This window comes from Gambusia affinis, linkage group LG12, assembly GCF_019740435.1.
Source record: "Gambusia affinis linkage group LG12, SWU_Gaff_1.0, whole genome shotgun sequence".
NCBI lineage: Eukaryota > Metazoa > Chordata > Actinopteri > Cyprinodontiformes > Poeciliidae > Gambusia > Gambusia affinis.
In genome coordinates, this window is record NC_057879.1 from 6,618,358 (window position 1) to 6,643,753 (window position 25,396).

The following is a 25,396-nucleotide window of genomic DNA, read 5'->3' on the forward strand; positions in this document are numbered from 1 at the left end:
AGTTGCTGTGGGGGATTTCTCCGAGGCTGTGTGAAACAAAAACTGATTCGTAAACTTTTCTTTTTTTCTTTCCGGAAGAGGTTCAGAATGAAAATGTTCCCCTTGCGTATTCACGTGGGTAGCTAAAACACAGCTAAACACATCAGACGTAACAACAACAATGGCGCCATACCTGTTCATTATTGTTCCGCATCAACAAAGGTTTTTTTTCAGCAGTTACAGCACGAAATACTCTACCTGCTTTCTGCTAACCAGGTGTGGAGACTTTAGCCACATGTCCCATACTTGGTGCTTAGCGCCACTTACAGGCCTGGAGGAGTAAAAAAAAAAAAAAGCTTTTTGGGCCATTCTTGTTTTGTATTTGCAGAGGCAGATCAAATACTCAAACAAAAGTGGTTGTTACATGTATATCTTTATACATGATATTTACACATTGACACATGGGCTGAAGATCCTTATACATAGAGCGATTCCAACACTGGCTAGTCAGACCATGAAGACAACAAAGAATGTCTCAAAAGGACCCTGTTGTCTAATACACTTTTAAACCGATCTAAATAAGTCACGGCTGGGAAAGCACTCTGAAATGAAAACATCATGAGCATTTTTTCCTCTATGGAATAAAAAAAGGCTTTTTAAAATTCTAAATAGCTTAATTCCTCAAAGCACATTATATGTAGTTTTTATTGTGATTTTCAGTGATTTTACTTCATCATTTACTTTTCTTTTTTTTTTTTTTTTATCAGTGCGTTTTAGATTTACTACGTCATCTGTTTTGGTTCCCGACGAGGTCTCTGTGGTAGGATGTAAAGGTCGCTCGTTTTTTTATTTGTGCGTGCTGCAAAACAGGTCTTTTTTTCCCCCTTTTTTTAAATGCTCCGCTTTTGTTGGCCGTGTTCACTTCTTAAAAATAGCTGTGTTAAATTCAGAAGCGCTAAGTGAATAAATGGTTTATTTTGAGGTTGAAAAGATGTGATTAGAGGGTAAAAAAATCACAGCCAGGGTGGAGAGATTGGTTTAGTGATTGTTTGAGGGTTTTTTTGAAACTGAATTGCTTTTTTTCCAAATTTATTATTATTTGTTTTTATCTTTGAGATTTTTACTTGAGCATTTGGAAACATGAGATCGAAGCCACCTGTATTTGCCACTAACGTGTGATTGTTGTGGTTGTGGTTGCTGTTTTGCCCCGGGCCCAACATATTTTTGAGCATCGTAAGTGAAACAACCGACAGCATAAAGCAATACGTTAATTTGCAGACATTGTGTTATAAATTTCAACAGTCTAGACTGAAAAAAACAGACTTATTCCTTGTCTTGGTGTCTAAATATATATATTTTTTCCACTTCTGCTCCTCCGGGTGCACAGTCCTTTTAGTGTCTCCATGTCTCCACACACCTGACTTGAATAAACAGGCTTTGGCAGGATTTGGTGGCAAGCAATCATTTGATTCAGGTGTGCTGGAGCAGACACACATCTAACACATAAAGTACACAGAGTCCAGCTCTGAACAGACAAGCATGGGTGTAAATGATGTCCTTACTTTTCTTTCCTCCTCCATTCTGTCCCTTTTGTCCCTCCCTCTTTCCTTCTTTTCTGTCTTCTTTTCTTCTTATTGCTGTTTTCATCTTTCTGTCCTACTCCTTGATTTCTTCATTTTCTCCTTTATTTAGTCCTCTTTCTTGTTTATTCCTTTGGTAATGTATTTTATTTTTGTCTGTCATCAGTTCCCTGTCACCTACCAGTCTTGCCTTCCTTCCTTCCTTGTTTCCTGCCAGCTTTTCTTCATAGCTTTCTTCCTTCCTGTTTCTGTTTCATAAAGGCCCCCACTGTAAAAACTGACCACTGTAAAATATCCTCCAAGGAAATTTAGTAGGAAATCATATTTTAGAAGACTTAAAATGTTTATATGACACATAATAATAGGTCAAGTTTTCACTCACCGGTCAACATATTTATTCATTCACAACAATTTACACAAATGGTCTTTTAAATCTCCAAATTGTAGTCGGTTAACCAAAAGACTTGCTGTTATGTTTCTGTCCTGGGAATTCAGACTTTTTTTTTTTTGCTTAACAGTGTTCATCAATCTCAGCTAAATATACACAAATTATGCTATAAAGTTGCTTCATGATGGCTCTGTTTAAAGTTAATCTGCTCAGGTTGTTTAGGTCTCGTTGTTGTTTTATTATAGCAATCTTTATATTTTTCTAACCCAATCTTCCAGACCAGTGTTTCCCAGCAAAAATCAGGGCATGATTTAGAGGTTTTCCCAAAGGTTGCAGTTCAACAAAAGCCATCAATTGAAATCTGGGAAAAATCTGAAACATGCAGGGCAGTGTGAGCTAAAGACCAGGGTTGGGTCACAAAGAATCATGGCATCTACCATCCTCTGCCGCTGGATGGTTGATGCCATGATTCTTTGTACCCACTTTTAGAACCTTTTTGTCTCCTTTTTAATTTCATAACCCATGATTAAAAATTATTTTGTGCAATCTACTCATTGTCTAATGCAGTGGATCCCAAAGTGGGGGGCGCGACCCCTACGGAGGGCGTGGGAACCAGTATGGATGAATGAAATAAAATAACAGTTACACAAAAGTGTTTCACTGTAAAAACGGTTTGTAGTGTGTTTTGTTGCAACCTGAAGTGTGAAATAAACTTCAGTGGAGTTTGAAAACAAAATATGTGTACAGGTTTACGTCTGGTTGAACGATGTGTTTTCCCAGGGATTTTATTGTAATCAATAGGGGGCCCAGAAAATCTTTGGGAATCACTGGGGGGGTCCAGAAGAAAATCTTTGGGAATGGTCTAATGTCGAGGAGTCCCAATCTCATGTACTTCACAAGTGAATAAGCCCAAATGAGGATAAGAATAACTGGGTGTGTCACATAAACTTGTCTGAAAACAGTATGCAATCAAATCAAATAATCTGTGAGAAAGGAGGGTGTGTGTGATTGCTTTATCTCAGTGACTTATCTCCCAAAATACAGAAATTCTTTGATGCTAACGGAAATAAAGCATGTTTAAGTTTATGAGTGCCAAAGGGTTTGATTGTCACAATAAAAGGTAAAGAGTTCAGGACTACTTCGCCATGAGACATGGAGCCACTTTATTTACCTTTAGATAAGCAAAGATAGATGCTGATCTCAAAGGTCATGCAGGGAGAATAAGATGTAGTGAAGACATTTTTGCTCAGCATTTCCCATATAAACTCAACTAGATTGAGAATTTGGGACTCTGGAGGTCAACTCCAACTTACTGTGCTCTTTCTGCCATTGCTGAGCCATTTTGTTAACCTTCTGTTTTTATGCTAAAAGTGGCCATGGCCGCTGGCGATTGTAGCAGTGAACGATGGCTGCATAGACTCCACCACTGTTCTGGAACTATCCAGTCCCACATAGTGTATTCTGAAACATTTCCTTCAGAACAAGGCTTAACTTCTTCATCACTAACTCATCTCTTGTCTGTCCTGTGTGTCTCGGGGTGGCCCTGACAAGAGTGAGGATCTGTCCGTGTGCACCGCTCTCTGAAGAGGGTCCCCGTCAACCAATGAATATAAAGCAATGAACAGAGAGGTTGTGTGCTTGATTGTACAATAAAATCACACTATGTGTTTTTAATCTTAAAAACAAAATGAAAGTGTTTAACCTGACCTTTCCTTTAGGCGTAAATGTAACATTAAACCAAAGGTACTTCTCAAAAGAAGCTTCTGAATGGGAAACGGAGTAAGTATTTCTGCCATTTTGCTCAAGTACGCCACAGTTACAGCGTCACGTCCATTCAAATCAAATCACAGAACACCCCCTTGGGCCAGTGTCCTTTGGAAACAATCGCCTTTATGCGTATGATCGTTTGTCCCACAACAAATAATAAAAGCCATAAATCAACCTGTCTGGCTGTCAGGATAAATGGCACATCCCCCATGAAGCAGAGATAACGCAGATACAGGTGGTGCTGGGTTCATCCCATTGTCTGGAAATAGGGCTGGTGTCACCAGCAGATGGGGTTTCTCTTGTGGATCACCGAGACAAACGTTCACGACCAAATGACTGATTGGTGATCTTTACAGGATAAGATTCGTCCTCGAGGTTTTAAATAGACAGAATACCTCCTCGAAAAGTGGAGTTGTTCAAGCTTCTTGGTTGTTAATTACACTTACAGGCTGGTTTGCTGATTAACGCTCGGTTTTCCAGTGGATGAGAGAGTGTTCCCATCACACTGAGATTGCTGCAGCCTCTTGTTAACCTTCATTGTTTGAAACAACCCCATAACTCACCTTCAAGCACACTTATCAGCCTCTTTGTCCCAAAGCTCTCTCACTGTCAACAATTATATCTCTGTTTGCCAGCGTGTGTGTGCATGTGTGTGTGTGTATCTCTGTCCATCTCACCGGCTGTGAGGTTAGCAAAAGCACTTCAATATCCTCTCACTCTAACCTGATTATTAATTACAGTGTGCCTCGAGCTGACCGCGGCCCAAACACCGTCTGGCACAGTTTCCAAGGAGACCGACACAAAGTCATTCCCAAACAAGATTCAGCTAGAAAAAAAAAAAAACAGGAAAAAAAAGCAGAAAAAGAAAAAAAAACTGAAGCACCTTCATCAGCATAAATCTTTTCGTGACTTTATCGGCGGCGACGCTAAAACAATTTTAATCACCGCGCGCGCCGCTCAAAACTTACTCAAGCGTGTCACGTGCCAGTAAAAAAAAAAAAAAAAAAAAAAAAAAAAAAGCATTAACGGCTGGGTGACGCCTCTCGCTAGCTTGGCATTGTGTGAAAAGCTTTATAACTTGCTAAGAAGTCAAGATGAAGCCCGTCATCCGGAAGCAAAATTATAAGTTGATCAAAGTGACGGCGAGCCAGAGAGTCGGTTCTGCCTGAGCAGAACAGCACTCAGCAGTAATGAACCTGGAGCCGTGCCTGCAGTGAAGCGGAGGGACATCAGGCTCTGAATGGGCGTCTGGCAGCCAGCTGTATGTATGCGTGCGTGTGTGTGTGTGTGTTTGCTGGTAACACACTTGTGTTAAGACGGAGGGTAGATTAAGTACTTGCCAGCAGCAAAATATGGTTTTTAATGCCACACAAGTGAGTTATTTTAGAAGTTGCCAAACTGTGATGTGAAGCTTTGGAGGTACACAATTTGCCAAAAATACTCACATGATAAAGTTCCCTCTCAATTTTTTTTTTTTTTTTACTGATGTAATTTACACTGGAGATCAGCATTTTAGAATAATATCAGGAACACTTGATCTTTTTTCAGAAAGAAGCTAATCTTTTTTTTCCCCCTCAGCATTGGAACATTTTTGAACATTTGAAATTGCCATCTGCTACTTAGAACAGAGTTTTGACAAAAACAAAAACAAAGGCATTTCAGCAAATAAAACTTACATTTACAGAAGGTTACAACAGTTAGCAATTCATGATTTTAGTACATCTGGAATGTGGTTTTCTCCACAGGTCAAATACTAACACTTGCATCAGTGAATGTTAAAAAGTATATTCTGTACTGCAGGTGCTGAAGTTAGCCAACCAAAGATGTAGAAACACTCAAGTCATGTGACAAACCTGAAGAACATTACTTTAAATATCGATTACTAAGTACACTATTATGTTGTTTTTCAGAAACTTGAAGAAACCCTAGATCAGTGGTCCCCAACCACCGGGCCGTGGACCAGTAGGTACCGGGCAAGAAATAATTAAATATGTCTGTTGTATGTACTGAGTCTAGAGGACCTTTTATTTTGAAAATCCTAAACCGGATGTTGTCGGCGCGCCAACATGCAGCAGAATGTGAGTAGGAAACAACGGCATCAGTCTCGATCTTTACGGCGAAATTTACAAAGGGTTGACCGGTCCGCTGTACTAAAAAGGTTGGGGACCACTGCCCTAGATCACGGGTGACCAAAGTATGGCTCGAGGGCCATTTGTGGCCCTTGGAGTCATTTTGTGCGGCCCCACAAATTTGGCCTGTCCAGCATGCAGATACAGATGGAGACTTTTTATTTTTAATCAGGATAAAATTATTACCAACACAATTCTCTTACCGTGGAAAATACGAAGTATTTGCCTTTTTATAACCAATTTTAACGAGAAACTTTTCTATCCAGAGATTTTGCCTGGAAAGTCAACTTTGCTGCATTCAAATCACCTTTTGTTTAAAACCCTTTTGTCCCCTAAAAGGAACCAAATGTAGTGTCAGTAGCATTGGTTCCAAGAGAATCTGTTGGTTGAAAGTGTTTTGAGAGAAAGTGACCCAAATCTTGTTCCTCAATCTGAGAATAAGTTAGTGTAATAGAGTTCAAAGGAATTTGAAAAGTATTATATTTAGTATTTTTTCAAAATAAAATATTTATCCCCAATGTCATTTGGCATCAATATTTAGCACACAATCACAATCAAGTGCACAGGCCAGTTTAAACAACGGGAGCCAATAAAAAAGTCAGAAATACTACTGAGTAGTTTCACTTAAACATAGACCATATGTTTAAACACATCAAACATTAGATGTCATGTAAGCTACATAACCTGAAAATATTACCTCTGTATGTCCAACAAAGGATTGTTTTTTGGGGGGTAATTTTTCCAAAGATCAAAGGTGAGTCTTGAACTTTTACTAGAAAGCTGCTTCCATTTGTTGCCCAGTGATTACCATATTCAAAATATAGCATCAGAGTAGGACACAGAACTCTGTATCAACATCCAGTCTGTGTGGTCTCAAGCTTCGGCCATAGCCGACCGTTGGCTCTTCTGGCACGTTCTCTTGGTTCAAGACAGTTTCTTTTCTCTTTGACTTGCTTGTTTGCATCCCTTGCGTCTCTAAGTGCTTTTGGTCTTCTTTGTGAGGTAGCTTTGGTAGTAAAAGTTACTGAAGAGAACAATGAGGCTGAGCGAATAGGCCAACACGACAGCGTTCATGGAGTCGGGGAAGTTGCAGTCGGCAAGCAGGTTGTAGGCGGTGTGCATGGTGACGATGAAAAACTGCAGCTGATCAGAGAGACAAGAAGATGGCAAATGACTACAATATGCATTCAGGAGACATCATCAACACAAAGCATATTTATATTAAACTTAGTCAGTGGAGAAATCACAAGCAAATAGTTCAGCTGTGCGGAGCAGAGAAGCACATTTACCTTAATAACACAGAACTGAGCAAAAGTTTTGATCTTCTAATCAAATGATTCGGTTATTAGGAAAAATAAGTTGATTAAAAAGAAAACTTGTTTTGCTTCTCATCTATTAAAATTTCTTTGTTTTCTATAAATCTTTTTATTATGTCTTGAAAGGTTCTTTGTTTTCCAACTACAATAGTAGAACACTTTAAATAATTTGATATGTTCTAACAAAGGAATCTTGTTCAAAGCATCAAGTTTGATTGTCTTATTTCTTGTGTTCTGACCCCAAATTAAAGGAAAAGTTCAGCTTTTTTTTTTTTTTAAAGTTAGGCATTGCAAGGTTTTTTATCAGTAATAGCTCACCTACATGTGGTAGAAAGAGTTTGTAGAAAAGTAAATAGAATCTTGAGAGAAAAGGAACGCCATCTGTTAGCCAGTTGAACCCCCAGATTTAGGTAATATCATTTTAAAACAAAATGAAAATCTTGATATCCGGACCAACATGTTTCTCTACTGTTTCCTGCAAAAGTGACCAGATTGTGGTATGACGCCAGGGAACTATAACTAATGATAATTTCACAGATCCTAACCCACAATGATCAACATTTCCTCTAGCAGAGAATTGTTAAAGTTTGATGGGCAGCCTCCAACGTCTAATTGGGTCTTTGTTTTGAAAACCATGGAGACCACCAGCACACATTTTATGCTATTTTATAAGCAAACATAGGGTTAAAAAATGGTACAGGTGAAAAACACTTATTCAAAGACTTGTACCGATGTATCTTCTCTGACGTTAGCGTCCGTTCTTACCAGCTGCAGAGAAGTGAGGTATCGTTTCCACCACAGGTACTTATTCATGTGTGGCCCTAGAGCGGCGAGCCCGTAGTACAAATACATGACTATGTGGACCAGGCTGTTGATCAGACCGATCAGAAAAGCTATAGACAAATACACAAGATGGGTTATTTACAGAGCTGGGTAGTAACTATTTAACATTTATTCAAATGCATTTACTTGAGTAATTTTTTTGGGGAAAAAAAAGAGAGAACCTTTAGTAGTAGTTTTACGATGATGTACTTTTTACTTTTACTTAAGTAATTTTATCATGAAGTATCGCTACTCTTCCTTGAATAAAAGGTCTGGATGCTCTAGCCACTGAGTGACGAACAAACAAGTTTGAATCAAAAAAAAATCACCAGGCACAGACACACACCTTTTGTTAAAGTTTCATAAATTTCATATTGAAAGAAATTGATTTGGAAAAAATACATGTATTTTGTCTGATTTTGTTACTTATATAAAATATCATTTTGGTCCTTAAAATGCCATTTTTATTTTATTTTTTTACTCTTACTTGAGTAATTTCTTGGATCCCTACTTTTTACTTTTCCTTGCAGTAAAAATCCTTTTTCCTTGAAGTAGAAGATAATCTTACTTGACTACAATTTGTGGGTACTCTGACCACCTCTGTTTGTTGATTGTCATCTTATTCATGGTGCAGTCCTTGTGGATTCTGCTAACACAAAGTGAAACGTACTCACACTGACCCCCGGCTACATATTTAACCCCAGCCCACCAGTTAAAGATCATGGTCGCATGGTGATAGACGTGGAGGAATGTCAGCTGGCTGTTCTTCTTCCGCAGAATGAAAAATATCTGCAAAACACAAACAGACTAAATGAACAAGAACAAAACATTTAAGGCCATGCGGTAGTATACTCCTGGTTATATTTTTAAATGGACACCTGATGCATATTTTACTGCAGCATAATTTTGTATTAACTCATACAAGTGTCTCTTAACTTACTCTTATGGATGGTTTTTTTAATGCTAAAAAGAGACATTTTTTCTTTATTGAACTGATTCTGAAATAACCAAGTAAAGAATCTGACTGAACAAAATGCTGCAGGTCCAGATTTGATGCGCTTTCATGTTTTGACCAGCGGAGGGCAGTCTTTCTTTAGCTTGACCTTGTCAAAACAATATGCGGTGACACCAAATTAAAACCTGTGTTAAAATGTCCAGAAGAAGCATTAACTCATGTTACAGTTGTATAACTGAGTGCAGCTCCGGTGTGTGTACTCACAGTGTCACTGAGCTCTACAACTTTAGAGAAGTAAAACCACCAGCAGACTCTGGCCATCTGTCCAACACAACACAATGAGACATCAACACTCTCATTTCAGCTGTTCAATCCGATAAATTAAAAGAAACCAAAAAAAAAAAAAAAAAAACTCTAATTTTATTCAAATTTGAAAATACTTTATTGATTACAAAGGGAAATTAAAAAGAGTTATTGTAAAACCTAAAAGATTAGAAAAATGTGAAAGATTAGAATTCATCTGGTTAATTGTAGTCTACTATAAGGCCCATACCTACATTTGAACTATGGAAAGTACGTTGCATAGTAGAAATTAGCTAAACTGTTTTAATTATAGAGGCTAATATAACAGGACATATAAAAAATATGTTCTCTGCTCCCAGCTGTTACCATGGCTGGCAAATTCCAACTTTTGCAAAAAATTCCAAACTTTTTCAGACTCGGTTTTCCCAAATTTTTAGTCCTTTCCTTTGTTTTGAAGTCTAAAACACTAGAGTTCATTTGGCATTGGTACTCGAAAACGAGACTGTAGCACAGAAAGTCCAGAGTTCAAAATGTTATGAAAAAAATAAAATAAAATAAATCCAAAAGCGAACCAGGAAGGCAAAAAAAAACAAAAACCCAAAAACAACAGGACGGACTTACAGCAGCATGGAGGAATGTTAAACAGACTGGCACTGAGAAGATGAACGAGTGAAGAACAATGAAAACCAGCGAACTTATATAGTGAAGGAAGAGTGGAGAATGACAGTAAATGTAGGCGAATTAATCAAGGGAAGAGAACAAACAGGCCGACTGAGTTATGGCGAATAATGACAAGAAGGAAGCCGAACAGAATGAACTTAAGACTCAGTGAAGCACGGCTAAAAGAAAAGACAATGGAGGACACAGAAGGAAGTAAGGATGGAAAGAAGAAACACAATCCTTAAATTATTAAACTACAAATATTTTTTTTATTTTATTTACCCGTAGAGCCAATGGATTGTTGCTGTAGTCGACTGGCTGGCACAACAAACTGTAACCGGCCAACCAAGATGACGCCGTGAACTAGAAATGCGGAAAAACATTGCATTTAAATAATTGGGTTCCAGTGGTGCTACCTTAACTTTACGTCAACAACTTCCTGCCGGTTATTTTAACATTAAAATCCATGGAAACCCTAAAGAAAATTATTATTATTTTTTTTTTCAGAAAATATCTCAGTTACGTTGAGTTCCTTTGTTTGTGTCCAGAGTCTACCTCGTAGAACATGTAGGCAGACAGGCAGACCATGGCAAAATTGTAAACAACCAGGACGGGTTTGAGGTTGACGGGCCGCCTGTTCGCCATCAGCTTTGGCCCCGTCCATACAGAGATCAGGTAGCACAGGAATATACAGGTAATTGGCACAGGGGAGTACACCAGCAGCCAATTGTCTGTCCTTTTGTCTGTTCAGTGAAATATGAGAGGAAAGTTACAGCACAAAATACAGCCAAACTATGCAAGGTTCTGTACGGTAACGAGCTGAAAAATATAATCTTACCTCCATTTTCCAGAATGCCTTGGTAGAATAATTGGAGTTTCTGCCACTTGGTGACAGCATTGCTACCCTGAAATGAGCACAGGAGCATAATGCAGTTTTTTTTGTTTGTTTTAATTGCCATACCTAGCTTAAGAGCTTGAACTGAAGAAGGCAAATTCGAGAAATAGCTCGAAAGATAAATTTCTCAATGGCAGAAACAATCCACAGATGTTACAGGTTCCATTACAGAGTGAATTTGTAAGGACTCTTTGATAAATGGTGACCTATGGAGCTACATAGATCCAGAGTTTGATCTGACAGGACCAGCATTGGTCCGCAAATTTTACCTCTTGGTTATGTAACTAAGGTACTCTAAGAAGAACCCAAAACTTTTTCGCCCAAAATGCTTTGAGCGGTGAAAAACCCTGAACACAGCATCCCCACCAACTACAACTTAATAGTTTGTTGCTGAACATTTTGAGGCAATCACTGCAGTCAAAGTGATTTCTGTAACTACCAATGAGACTTCCGCGCCCGTCCACACGTATGTTGTGATTTCCGTGTGTGTACATATTAGACATTTCTACTGACGCTCTAGAATCATGTTAGTTCTGGGTCGACGCATTCCATTTACCTCCCACGCTTAGGAGGACCTGCGATCTCTTCAAAGTGAAGGCTTTATCTTTGACGACCGAGACGTAAACCCCGATGTGTTCACAGATCCAACCCCGGTCAACGGCTTTATCAAAGAAAGAAACCTCCCACTGCAAACTTGATTGAGCCACCTAGTGATGAGCTGGGTTTTAGGATGAGGATTATGTTGGCTAATCTCCTGATGATGGATAATAACTAATAATCCTCTTTGAACGACTGCCTCCTGTTGAAGACAGGGCGATGAACCTTCAGATATCTGTAACAGTGCTGCCATCTAGTGTCGGAAAGCAAACTCAAATTCACATAGTCCTTCAAATTGTTTTTTAATTTTTTAAGTGTTGCATACTTTCGTTTGTTGTATTTATTTCCTCTTTTTTGAGTTGTTTTGCTTTTCAGGACTCTATGCTATTATTATATTAATGACTAAATTTCAGATGCATAATTTATGACAATTTAGAGACCTGTCTTGTTCTTCTACGCATAATTTAGCAACCTGTGAAAAATAAACTCATCCCCAAAGTAGCTTGTGTTTTGCTTAATCAAAGAGAATATGCAGTTGAGCCCAGATAATTACACAGACTTTATTAAAATGAATAAAAACTTTTTTTCTGGCATTAAAACAGACTCATCATCACACGTTTTGAGTCACTTCAGCTTACCTAAAACATTTTTACCATCTAAATCCGAGAATGATCTGGAAAATAGTGATGATTTCTTTACAGCTTTTTTGAATTCTGTACTATTTGGTTTCTGCCTTTTGTCAAGTCCAGTAGATTTTGGTGTCTTTCCACCAATTTCTCACCAAAGTTTTTCTGGAATCTTGGCTCCTTCTCCTGACAGAACTGGTGTAACATAGAGTCAGGTTTATAAGCTGCACCAAGGAGTATCACGGTTCTCCCTGTGGATGCTCTGTACTCCAGTTTCTTCCCACAGCTCAAATAAACATGACTGTTAGGTTAACTTCCCTTTAGACGTGGGTGAAAATTGCAATCTGGCTCCTTTTGTTGCTTTTTGAGTAATGTCCTCTTCTTTTCCATTTTTTTTTTGTTGAAATATACAATGTATTTAGATATTGGACTTCAACTGTATCTTACTCTGTCAATCCAATAGGCTTATAAACTAGTAGTGGAAAATATGGTGTGTTTTTTCTGTTCACCGCAGCTGAAAGTGACTTGCTTGCAGTATGAACTGTGCCGCCTTACAGAACATGCAGTTTAGAGAAAGCTAAGCGGTTAAGCCTCACCTGTAGCCTCCCAAGAAAAATCCCTCCCAAGATCCGAATCCCTCAAACCGACTTCAGCTTTATTTAGAATATTATAAATGGATGCATTATGTTATGTATATCGATGCAGAAAAGCTGAGCAGTCAGCCCCCCTGCCCTCATTCAGAAGTAGCTGAAGTTGCGACCCGCTCTGCGCCAGAAAAAGCCTGGACTCCTAATGCACTGATGGTGAAGGACTCCTGTAAGCAGCTTCTGCCAGTTCTATGTCAATGGCTACTAAACAAAGCAATCAGCAATATATATACATATATCTATATGTAGATATAGATATGTCTGTAGAGCAGCTGTCTGGTGTTGGAGCATGATCCGTGCTAAAAAGGATCAAATTGTTACTTTACCGTCATTTTGATGGTCTAGCAGAGTGTGTTTTCTGCCCAGTGTTGCATCTCAGCCAAGACTTAAGCTGCTCTGAGGTAGTCGACCTGTATCCGCTGTGTGTATAAGTGTGTGTGTGTGCGTGTGTGTGTGTGTGTGTGTGCTTTCGGCTTGGCATATGGCTCACCAGCTAAATCCACCTTGTAAGTGTTGGGGTGTACAAAATTGTACAAACGAGGGAATAATGTGCCATTAAATCACCATAAAATATTAAGTATTTTTCTCCAGTGTTATTTATTTAAGGTACAGAAAACAAGCTGTAATTAGATTCCGAGTTGGGTTTTTTTTTATTTTTTTTATTAATTACACAGAAATGCGTTATTACAGGGAATTTTCTATGTTATTGCAGCTCATGTTACGAAGCAACAGTTTCTAATCACTCAGTCTACCATGTAGTTCCGCCTTAATCTGGAGAAAAACAAAATAAGTTTAATTTATGATGAGAAATTGTAAGAGGAAATTATAAGTGCACAATAAACAGCATCTAAAATAAGTCATTAAGTCATGTGTGTGTAAGATGTTATTCCTGTTCTCTGAACATTGTAATCCTCACATCTTCTCAAGCAGGAAGCAAATCGGGACGAATCGGCTTTAAAAAGACAATCTGACTGAGTGAGACCAGCCGGGCAGCGTCGTTGCACCTCGTCGATTGCTTCTGTCTGGATACGGTAGCGGTCAGAGTCCCTCCTTTCTCTCCCCCTGGTCATCCGTCCACAGCCCCCTGCAGGCAGGCTTTACGCTCTGGACTTCATTAATGGGAGAACTCGGAGAGTCCTGGCTACTCTTTTCCAAAAACAGAAGCACCAAGCTGCACTTTTTAAAGCAGGTTCGGCGCATTGTACAGTGAAGCAGAACGTATAAACGTTTCAGAAAAATAAGAGAAAAATGGGCTTTAATTCTAAAAAGAACAAAAACAAAAACCCTGAAAATCTCTGAACACTGATTTACTTGTGGCGGCGGTGGAAGTGGAGATTGTGCTGATAGTGCGGATCTGGGAACCAAACGGACCTATCTCGGTCCTGGTCCTGGGGCATTTTTGGAGGAGGGGGCTGATGATGGAAGAAGCTGGAAGGATGGTGATAGTGGTGAGGGATCGGCTGAGTCATCTCGGTGGGGTCGACCCCTTCGTCCGGTGGCTCGACGGTCCCCTGAGTTGAAACGGTCTGTGAAAGACAAACGCGTTGGTTTCATCGTGTTGCAAAGTGGTGTCTCTAAATTTTGAATACAAAACAATGAATGGACAACCAATAAACGGATAAATAGATTTAAGGCAAAGTGACGCTATCATCAGGTCGACAATCAATTTGTGAAACATCTTTTCATTTGTGTTTCAGGTTATAGACCATGAAAAAATAGTGGATAATTGTGAAATGAAGAAAAAAATAAGCCAAAAAAAAGAAAAGTGAATATAATCTATAAAAATCCTCAAAAATCTACTGTGCATATGTATTAAGTCTCTACATTTGATTGGAACAAGAGCTGGAATTATTCCAACTGGCTTAGCATATCTAGAGTCTGATCTTTTTCAAATTACCTCAATATCACCTAGAAGAAAAAACAAACGCTGATAGAAAATGGTTGTTGTTGTTTTTTTATCAAGGGTATCAGAATAAAGTGGGAAGAGCACAAAAGAACTCTACATTTTTTGGGTTTATCTTTGCAAAATAAAAAAAAGGTAAAACTAAGATACTTTATGGTGATCTATCACACCAAACCCCAACAAAACAGATTGAAATTTGAAGTAATGCAGCTGACTTTTGTTTTAAATTTTTTTTTACCTCTAAAACGATATTGCTTCAAAAAAAAAAAAAAAATTGTACTGAACTATCACGAGGAATCAAGTGTGACAACTTGAACATTTGAGCGGTTCTTTTTCCCGCCCGTTTGGGTTCGCCCGTGCGCCTCCCCAAAGGTCGGGTCACTCACAGAGCAGTTACAGATGTCTCCCACGTAGGTGGCTCTGATCGCGGCCTCCACGTACGGGGTGTGCAGGAAACTGTACGGCAGCACGACGTGGAAAGTCAGGAGGCCACACCTGGAAAGGCGGAGGAAAAGAAAAACGGCATTCTTGGGAGCGACTTCCAATTTAGCACTCTGGTCGGCGACGGAGGCGTCTTTTCACCTGTCGTAGATCAGGAAGTCGTCTTTGTCGCCGTCCAGCACCTCCCACACGTCGGTCTGATTAGCCTCCTGCTGATACACTGGGACACCGGTGGGAGCTCTTTTCTTCAGCGTCCAGTACAGGGCTCTGGAGACGGCATTTTGCTCATTGACGATCATGAAGGACACGTCGGTTATGTTGCTGCGCCTCAGTTTGGTGCGCAGGCGTCCGATGCTGCAGATATTCAGACGAGTGAAGAACTAGAGCTGAGATTGTGTGTTTTTTAACTATTTAAACTGGGGATGCAGGATATATCGCAATCAACATCGGCATACGTTCGTCATTTTTTAACATATCGGTATCGGTCTGACAAATAAAACTGGATCGATATTAAAAATTTATATTTATTTCTATCTTGTTGGAATCTGTTTCTTGTAGTTTATTTCCCCCAAAGGTGTCAAAAAACCCCCCCCAGAAAAATATGTATAATGTTGGTAAATATCAGTTATCGGCCTAAACGGTGATATTGATATCGGATATATCAGTTCATCCTTTTTTATATGTATATATTAAGAAGGAAAAGATCTGACAGTGTGTCAACTTATTTTAATAAAAAGAGTCTAAAAAAAGTCTAATGATATGCTGAGATGCAGCCCTGTGAATATACAAGTACATCATGTTTATTCCTGCTTCATAAACAGAGTCAAATTAAAAGTTGGAATTTTCTAAGAATGAGAGAAATAAATAATAACAATAATAATAATTAAAAAAAAACATACATACTTATTCTAATAGTTTTTAGATATCCTTTAACCATCAGTTTTAATCAAAGCAGTGATCTGTGTCAAACTGTGGCTGAAAAAATATACAGGGTGATCAAAATTCACCTTCAAGTTTGATTCGGACATTTGTTATTTTCCCCACTCACCGGGACGCCTGATGGAGACAGACGGGTCAGCTGGCCTTCAGCAGAGCCACCACCACCACATTTCCGAGCAGTTCCTGCACCGGCGAGCGGCCCTTGATCTCCCAGCGCGGGGCGGGTCTGCAGATCCTGGAGGCATTTTTGTCGCCCTCCACCAGGAGAGTAGAGTGGGAGGCCCACAGCACGCCCAGCAGGGCTGCACTCTGACACAGCACCAGCAGAGAACGCATCGTCACCCTCTGTCTGCCAAAACTGGATACTCACAAAAAGACAAGAGATAAACAGATTATTGGTCTATGGAATAATCAGGATCATGCACAAATATCCAGTCTCTTCTTCTCTAACGTCAGAATGCCACAAATGTGGCAGCTATGGGATGACTAGATTTTACAGGAAGGACGTTTTTTTTTTTTTTTTTTTTTTTGTTTTGTGGTAGAAAAATTGTATGTGAGCGATATGTTACAATCTATCTTAGTCTGACGGATGATGAACTACATAACAAACAGAGTGTGGAAATTGGGCAATCATGGGCCTTCATTTAATAAAAAAAACAACAACAAAAAAACAACAAAACAACAGTCAGTCTGGTCTCACAGAGATGAAATAACAAAAACCTCTTTGTTTCTGTCCACTTGAGTGACGATAATTACAAAAATGAGAGCCAGTTTTTCCGAGTACACGGACAAAAGGAAAAGGAATGTCAGAGCAACATGTTGACAGGGAAACACTGAGCTACAGAGACAGAGAGATGCTAAGGCTTGGACGCTTACAGCCACAAAGTTTACCGTCTTTATGGCCACATTTTCACACGACAACGGCATTTCTTTCTAATACTTTTTGTTTTGTTTTGTTGGATATAAATAAAATACATCCAAGTTTCTATTCACTTCTTAACTTTTAAGTAGTATAAGTGCTCACAGTCATGGCTCCATGTCGAAAAATCGAATTTTATAGCGGCAGATGGAGGGGAAACTATCAGCTTAATGATTTGGGTCAGACAAAAACCAACCGAAATGGAGGTAGTTTTGACCTTTCTTTGGTTTAAATTGATCTAAAACAACAAACAAAGTAAAGCTTGAAACTTAAATATGTATACATCATTTTACTTCACAAGAATAAGAATAGAGAACAGTTTTAGGAGCAAGGGCGAAAGTCTTACCTCTATCCGCCGTGTTTGCAGCAACTCTAACTGGCACACGGCAAAACCTCTGAAGTATAAAAGCTCGGCCGTCCGCTCAACACTTCCCCCAATTTAAACAGAGACACTTTCAGTGCCAAAGAATTTGACACGCAAAGTGTGCACAGATAAGGTAATGTGAAGAAGTACTCAGTATTCGTTAGCTGTGACTTTGCTGACAGAATAGATACACCCCTAACTGAATGAATTTATTTCCAGCTTCCTTTTTGAACTTTTGTGTTGTCTTTTCACTCCACAGTTTAAATGCCAAAAACACTGAAGTAGCAATAAATGCTAGCCATCAGTTAGAATAGTGCAAATGGTGAATTTCTGTTACATGGGATTCTTTGTAAACATAGAAATCGGTTACATTAGTCTTGTCAAACCTGTTATTAAAGAACATTGCTTTACCAACAAACCTGCAGAACAAATATCTAATCTTGCACGTGAAGGATTTGCTCAAAGTCCATATTGACTAAAAACAAGTGCGTCAATTAAGGGCTGTTAGAGAGCTGGCTAAAGTTTAGGTTCCTGTATAAAAGAAGAGTACTAGCACTATAACAAAATGTTTACTTCAAACATGACAAGGACTGAGCTTTAAGAATATCTGCAAATAATCTGCTGTTAGTAGATTGTATTTTCGTTTACCTTTCACCTGCTGACTGTCATAAGACTGTAGGAACAGTAAAAACACTTTAAGCGATGTCAAAATGTTGGTGTACATTAACTTTAAACATCGTTCTTCGAAACATCATTAGAAACGTCGCTCTTTGAAACCAAGGAGTGCCCAAGTCCAGTCCTTGAGCGTTGTCGCCTTGCAATGTTTATGCTGCGTTCCAGTTGTAGTAGGAAATGGGAAATGCTGACTACCCAGTCGGGAAAAATAAATAAATAAAAAATCAATTGGAACGCTCGCCGAAGTCGCCCAGTTGCGACTTGTAAGCTTTGCGTTTCAAAATGGCCGCTCCTCGCGTTAACGGTAGTAAGATGTGATGGAGACATGCTTATTTATTTTTTTTTATAAAAGACTCACGTGGGTCTAACGTCAGTGTTACATGTAGCGCATATAAATCTAATCTGAACAAATTAAAAGTGGTGTTTGCTTATAGAAAGCATCTTAAAATTATGCATGTAATACAAACAATTTCTATGGGCGTCGCTAGGTTGATACTTTTTTTTCCTTAAAAAAAAAAAAAAAAAGAAAAACTAGAACGCCGTTATCTTGGATCGGGTATCAAAAGCCAGATATAATTTCTGAGGTGAATGGGACGCAACATTAAATGCGTTCCTACTCCCGACACACCTGAATCAGCCTCTGTAGAGTTGTATGACCGGTCCACCCTCCATTCCAGTAGGTGGCGGTAATGCACATCTAAACGTTGCATAAAAAGAAGAAACATGACCGCTAATGTGGGAATTTAGCTGTTTTATTGGACTTGACTTCGGCACCCATGATCAAAACAAAAAATGAAAATAAAGGAAATAATAATAAAAAAGGCAACAAAATATCCATATTCTGTTGATTTAGTGTACATATTTGAATAGGATTGGGATGAGGTGAACACTTTGTTAATCCCAATCCCTTCCCTATAAATCAGGAGTAATTCCATCATGAAATGTTAAACATAAAATCTGATTAATCAAGACATAGCTAAGTGACAGAAACCAGCCAATGTCTACATTCTACACAGCGTTTTTAATGATTTAAAGAGAGATCAGATGGTTATGTTAGTTAGTCTGACAGTAAACTGCATTACTGAAAACTGGAGGATGTTTCGATTTGTTAATCTGGATAAACCAAATACAGTATTTTTAGAGTACAAAAAATGTGCAGCATGTTTATCCGTTTGCATTACACTTAATTTTTTTAAATGTATAGAACAAGGCCGGTAAAAGACTCCGCTGCATCACAATTGACGGTAAAAACAAGCAGCGATTTCACAAAGCTATGTGCAAAGAGTTTTTTAACAAATGTCACTCACATTTACATGATGCATATGAATGAGCTACATTGTGCACATCCTCCTTACACGTTCAGGCTACCATAACATGCCAGCATCACAGCAGGAATCAGCAGAACATGAATCCAGGCTACATGTAAGCCAGTGCATCAAACATCACCTGAGTGGATGTAAAAGGTGGGTACAGCCAGGTGACCTGAAGGCCAGAAAACTTTAAAACCAGTGCCGCAAAACTTTTCTAAATCACGGACAGTGTGATCTCTCAACTTATCCCTCTACAACAGTTCAGAATCAGTGTAAGTAACTGGGATCAGGATAAAACTCCCATCAGTTCTTCCTCATCATTGTCCCCGACCCCTTCTGTAGGACTGTCACATGTGGCCATAAGCCCCAGGCCGAGCTCTGCCAGCTCCTCACAGCTCATGTCAGTCGTCACCATAATCTTCGTCTCCAGACGGTTGCACAGAGTCCTGTACGAGGGCAGAGGGTAGCCGATCTCTCTCAGGTACTCGTAGCCTTTGGTTCCGACGGCACAGCGGATCTTTCTGGCTTTCAGGATCGTCTCTGGCGACCAGACGGCACGCCGTGAGCGCTTCGTGAGGGACAGCGCTCTGATCTGGTCCTCGTACAGAAAGTTCTGGAGCCCCTTCTCGATGCGATCGAGCCGATACAGACGCTTCTTCATCTCTTCTGCCTGGACAAGATGAAAAGGGTTCACTGGATTCATTCCGTCCTTCAACAACTCAATTCTGATTTCGGTCTTCAAATAAGATGTCTCCTACCTCTCTTTGTAGTCTTGCGGTGTGCTGCATCTCCTGCTCCAGTTTTTTCTTAAGGAGCTGACACTGCATGCAGGGATTGTGGTCTTCAGATGTTCTTTCTCCATCCTCCTCTTCAAGGCCAGACAAAGGATTGCGTCTGGCATAGCCATGATCGCCAAAGTTTAGATCCTTTTCCACTAGAATCACAAGAAAACGTCCAAGTAGAAGAGAAAGTGCTGTAATCGAACGCATTTGAAACGCAATCGACCAAGTAGAGTGGTAGCCTGATGTCTCCTAAAGCAACTTAAGAAGCTTCTCTTTTAAGGGATACTCACGAGGGTTTTGGTGTGTTTTTGTGCATCACTATGAAAAAAGCTATGAAAATTTGACCACAACAGAATAAGATATAATACTTGATCTAATATCATACAAACTTATGAAAACTGCTACATGATTTATGCTAAATATACATTACATTATTTTCTTAAACACTGGGGACACATTTCGGTTCTAAATATTTATTTCAAAATAGGTTGTGCCATTTGGTACATGAAGTTGTACAAAACCTGTGATAAAAATTGTTTTTGGGTGCCTGAGGTTTCTGAATATAAAACTTCCCAATAAATAAAAGTACAGTGAGTCCATCGGATTTTTAATCTCGTTATGCCAAAGCACTCGATTACAGTCAGTGTCAGTAGAGTTCAAAACACTCCACATTAGGACAAAAACAAAAGTGGCTTTTTTCCTTACCTAACTTCCAAACAACTATTTGGCATGTAGAGGCAAAGTCTAATGGTTACCATGGAGACCCCACCCCCAGGACTGCCAAAGTTATCCAACAGTCACCTTTGGAGTTTACTTCTACCACCCTGACCATTCTGATCACTGTGTGAGAGGATTTACTATATTATTACTATTATTATAGAAATACCCCACAGAAACAGTATTGGATTTACATTAAATAATTTAAAGTATGATCTAAGTTAAAGGCCACAAACAATCAGACTCTTAATATCTCATCCAGCTCCTCCACTTTGCTAACCCATCCTCTGAAATGACCTCACAGAAACCCACTATTGCTAACAATTGTTTTACTACATTGACAATATGCTCTGCATTTCAGGTATTGTTGAGTATTTTTCTGTAAGTGACCTCAAGTGTCCTGGAAGATGTCTCTAAATAAAATGTATTTTTTATAATAATGGATCTATTGTAAGCCTAGTGGTCAAGAAAAGAAAAATCAGCTTGAATTAAAGAATTCTGAAGGTGTGATAATTTTGAAGGAATCCTTATGATCTCACAATCTAACGGACTAGATTGTTTTACTATTTCATTTTCCAAGACAGGGACCATGATTCATTTAGAGAAGTACCTGCTTCAGATTTTAGTGGCAGCAGGATATATGGAGAGGTGACTGCAGGGAAAGGAGGGTCTCCCACATTGAACAGAGTGGGAATAGCATTGGGCTTCAGCTTTTTTCCACCAGCTGGAGATCTGGCTATTTCTTCAAACTGGCTCTCCTCAAAGTGGTCCTTGCGAAAAGACATATCAATAACAGTGTAAACATGCAAGTTATCAATGGTGGTGATCTAGTTAAATACAACAAAGTGCAATAAAAACACTGAATGGAAACAAATAAGCATAGCCCTGCTTATTTGTAATATTTAATAGATCTATTAACTGTGCAAGGGATTGTCCTGACTGAGTTATTTTAGAGGGACACAGAAAACTATCTTACCTGACAGAGTCTGGAGTGAGGAGTGGGCTCAAAGTCACGTCGGCAGTTCACAACCCATTTCTTCTTTCGCACAGGGTCTTTGGGGAATCTAAACAGCTGCTTCCCTATGCTAGTGGAATTGGAGCAATTTGGAGCGGAGCAGCCTCCCATTACACAAAGTGAAAAATAAACCAACCAACAACAAAACTTAGCAAAGAAATGAGTTGGCTCAGCTGGGGTTTCTTTAAACCATGACTTTTGGCTGGCAACTTTCACAACGTAAAAAGAAGGCAAAACAAATGTTAAGTCGTTATATGTTTACTTTTACCCCACAATATGTTAGCATAAAAATATCCTATTACAATATAAAAACACTTTAATTGGGGTAAAATATCAAGGAGTTTGTTTGAGCCAAAATGGCGAGGGGCCCTTCGGTGTTTGAGTCCAGTGACGTAATTTTCACGTGTGTCAACAAAAGTGCCTGACTGAAAAAAAATTACTATAAAAAAAACAACAAATAAAATGAGATTTTACAAAACCAAAATCAGACTATTTTAAAATATATACATTACTCTAATATTAATGGCATTTTAGTTGAGAATATAGTATTTTTACCTTCATTTCCAGTCGTGCGAAATTTCCACCACCAACCACTGTGAAGCACGCTGAAATGTTTACGGCGAGGCTCATTGACTCTATCTATGTACTCGGAAATATGAAGCTAATGAACGTTATCTGAAATCTTATAACGGAGACGAAAAACAAGTAAATAGCTATATATAACACTTTTAATAGCTAAAATCGATTTATTGGGTAGTTTCTTGTGATAATGGAACTTCCATGTAGCAGCTGTTAAATTTAAGCGAAACGTTTTAGTTACAAAGTCTAGAGAAAACATGTCATCTTCAATAGTAGTTCCTGTAATTGATGTCCATAGTAACAATTTCAAAGAACTATGGCCAGCCATGGTGGTTGCAATTAAAACATCATCCTTCATTGCGCTTGACACGGTAAGCGCTGCTCTGATCTGAGTGTACTTTCTAACTGTGTGTGTGTAGCTCAGTTGGAAGAAACAACTACCTCTGTTTTTCTGCAGGAACTGAGTGGTCTGGGAAACAGAAAGTCCCTGTTGGCTGAGTGAGTGTAAATTTTTTTATATCATAAAATAAAAATAATAATAATACTTAATAATTACCCCCTCAGATGTTAGTTTGTGATCAGAGTTGTTTCTCTGACTCCTTTCTTATATGTTACAGATCAATAGAGGACAGATACAAAGCAATATGTCACGCTGCTCGCTCTCGCTCCATCCTGTCTTTGGGAATTGCGTGTTACAAGAAGCTGGACCAAAAGGTACCACATATACCAGATATTATGTATTATCAAGTAAATGATAACACATAATGCAGTGCTTAAACTATGTACTGTGTATATGTGCATTTCTTTTTCTTTTTTGTCATGCTAAGAAAAACTAAACAGTCAAACAGGAAGTACTGCATAATTGTAAACTGAAAGACAAATGCCACAAGCTTTCCTACAACTTACAACTTAATAATAGGTGAGACATGCAATTGGTCATCGATTGGAATTTTATTCGGAATTCCAGACTCTATCCCCACTGAGGGATACCAAAGGATGTTTCTATGTCCTGAATTTAGGGGCATCAGAACAAAGGGGGCTTATTACAAATGCAGGCCTCACTTTTACAGATTTTTATCTGGAAAAGAAAAAAGCACTTTTCACTTATTTACACATTTTTGTCCATCAGTCACATAAATCCAAATAAATTAAATTATTGTTTGTGGTTGCATAGGTGTGCAAAAAGGTCAGGAGTAAGATTAATTTAGCAAGGAAGTTCATTGACGAAAGAGGCGTTTTTCTCCGTCAGCCTCCAGACTCCTACCTGGTCCAGGTGTACAACCTCACCCTGTTGTGTTCAGAGGAGTACATCATAGAGCCGCAGTCGGTCCAGTTTCTGGTGCAGCACGGGTTTGACTTTAACAAGCAGTACGGCAGTGGGATCCCTTACTGCAAGGGCAACAATAAGGTGAGAATGTCTTGGTGTCTGTGTCCCTGCTCCATCCGAACCGAACGGCCAATTGGCCCTCCTCGGCTCCTCCTGTGATTACTTTGACTCCGTTTTCCCTTAAGTGTTCTGTTGCACGTTTTCATGTCTGCAAGGGAGGTTCAGACGACCGTGGGGTCCACATCCGGACTTTGTTTATTGAGCTGCTGCGAGCCAGGAAGGCCCTGGTGCTACACAACGGCCTCATCGACATGGCCTTCCTCTACCAGGTACCAGAGAGTGCTGTTTTGACTCATTTAAGCTCCAGAACCATGAGGCGGCGCATGGGACTGAAGACAATGAGTCATGATTAATTGGTTATTGAAATAATCGGCAAGTAATTTAGTAATCAAGTTATCGTGGGCTGGAATATGCATACTCAAAAAAAGCCCGTTTGCCGAAAGACCAAAACACATTCAGCGCAGGAATTAAGCCAAAACTGCACAAAAAACATAAACATTTTGCATTTTAGATGACAAATCTGCTTCGTCTGTAAATATTTTGTACCCAGAACTCCTCAAGTAGTCGTAGTTTTAGTTTCACTTGGTTCAAATTCAGAACAATTCTTCTATTTAGCACCTTCTGCTCTCCAATTATTATTTGGTTAATTGAAAAAAAAAAAAAAACACATAGTCAAGAGATCAGCAATAACTCCAATGTGAAGTGAAGCAGATGAGATTATTTAAATATTTAGTATTATTTAGTATTATATTTAGTGGCTAAATGAATAATCCACAGAATGAGCCTATTTTTTTTTTTTTTTTTTTGTATCCACTTACACGATTAATCGTCAGAATAATTAATTGCTAAAATGATTAGCTGCATCTCCTGGTATCATCTCCAGATATTTTTGGCACTGTTAAAAGACAAACTGTTTGGTTATAAATGTATTAGATATTAATGAGACTGATTGTTTTCTTTCTGGTGGTTTTTTTTTTCTGAAGAGTTTTTATGCCCACCTCCCCGAGCGGCTGGCCACCTTCACAGCCGACCTGTCGGAGATGTTTCCCGCTGGGATTTACGACACCAAATACGTGACTGAATTTGAGCTCCGGCTGACCGCCTCCTATCTGGAGTACGCCTACAAGAAATGGTAAGCATACCAGCATATGAGCAACTCAATAAGCGACGCTGTCTGCCTTTAAAGACGTCCAGTAAAACAGTAGACCTGAATGTTTGTTTTTCTTTTTCCATATATCACCAGCAAGCTGGAAAACAGCCGCAGTGTCACATCTGGCTCAGCTGGACCTCACGTCCACCTGGAATTTTGCCAGTACGCGGGTGATTTGTCCACCTACGTCGACTACAGACAATGTCCGGCCGTAACATCCATAGAGGGACAGACGGATGTCTGCCAGCGCTTCTCAGTAAGTTTCACTGACTTTCAGCAACCTTTTTAAGTTGAAGAATGTTCCAGTTTTACAGAAAATATAGTAATCAAGTTTTACATTTTATTGCAAATGTTGTGTTTTATATTAAGGTTTTATATATATATATATACTCATATATATATATATATACATACAGTACAGACCAAAAGTTTGGACACTTTCTAATTGAATTAAATGAGAACGTGTGTCCAAACTTTTGGTCTGTACTGTATATACAGTAGACGAAAACATGATGTGTGCCTGTGAAATGGAAGGAAAACAATATGTTGTT

At 39.1% G+C, this 25,396-nt stretch overlaps 4 protein-coding genes across 5 annotated transcripts in view; 1 reads left to right on the top strand and 3 right to left on the bottom strand.

Annotated features, from left to right (window-relative positions):
- Nucleotides 1-6,352: 6,352 nt before the first annotated feature.
- On the bottom strand, nt 6,353-13,734 carry elovl8a (ELOVL fatty acid elongase 8a). The gene is made up of 8 exons (XM_044134603.1): nt 13,669-13,734; nt 10,738-10,804; nt 10,455-10,642; nt 10,182-10,262; nt 9,201-9,257; nt 8,656-8,770; nt 7,925-8,052; nt 6,353-6,986 (listed from the first exon to the last, which is right to left on the bottom strand). Exons 1-8 carry the CDS (start codon nt 13,732-13,734, stop codon nt 6,819-6,821), a joined length of 870 nt encoding a protein of 289 aa, XP_043990538.1. The 3' UTR covers nt 6,353-6,818.
- selenop2 (selenoprotein P2) lies at nt 13,296-17,902 on the bottom strand. Of its 2 annotated transcripts, none has more exons than XM_044135455.1 (5): nt 17,879-17,902; nt 16,057-16,305; nt 15,150-15,362; nt 14,954-15,062; nt 13,296-14,190 (listed from the first exon to the last, which is right to left on the bottom strand). In XM_044135455.1, the coding sequence occupies exons 2-5, from the start codon at nt 16,281-16,283 to the stop codon at nt 13,972-13,974; spliced, it is 768 nt and encodes a 255-aa protein (XP_043991390.1). In that variant the 5' UTR covers nt 16,284-16,305; nt 17,879-17,902; the 3' UTR covers nt 13,296-13,971. The 2 variants fall into 2 exon arrangements, with proteins under 2 accessions (XP_043991390.1, XP_043991389.1); XM_044135454.1 differs by lacking the exon at nt 17,879-17,902 and adding an exon at nt 17,213-17,426.
- A 739-nt stretch (nt 17,903-18,641) lies between these two features.
- Nucleotides 18,642-22,101, bottom strand: si:ch73-382f3.1 (uncharacterized protein LOC100151273 homolog). The gene is made up of 4 exons (XM_044133951.1): nt 21,691-22,101; nt 21,325-21,484; nt 19,974-20,149; nt 18,642-19,885 (listed from the first exon to the last, which is right to left on the bottom strand). Exons 1-4 carry the CDS (start codon nt 21,838-21,840, stop codon nt 19,502-19,504), a joined length of 870 nt encoding a protein of 289 aa, XP_043989886.1. The 5' UTR covers nt 21,841-22,101; the 3' UTR covers nt 18,642-19,501.
- Nucleotides 22,102-22,313: 212 nt separating this feature from the next.
- toe1 (target of EGR1, exonuclease) overlaps nt 22,314-25,396 on the top strand; it is a 4,666-nt gene continuing 1,583 nt past the window's right edge. The window contains exons 1-7 of the mRNA XM_044133952.1: nt 22,314-22,679; nt 22,766-22,806; nt 22,926-23,022; nt 23,558-23,716; nt 23,851-23,964; nt 24,679-24,827; nt 24,939-25,101. Of these exons, the coding sequence (XP_043989887.1) occupies nt 22,566-22,679; nt 22,766-22,806; nt 22,926-23,022; nt 23,558-23,716; nt 23,851-23,964; nt 24,679-24,827; nt 24,939-25,101 (837 nt within the window). The 5' untranslated portion in view covers nt 22,314-22,565. The remainder of the gene's footprint in view (nt 22,680-22,765; nt 22,807-22,925; nt 23,023-23,557; nt 23,717-23,850; nt 23,965-24,678; nt 24,828-24,938; nt 25,102-25,396) is intronic.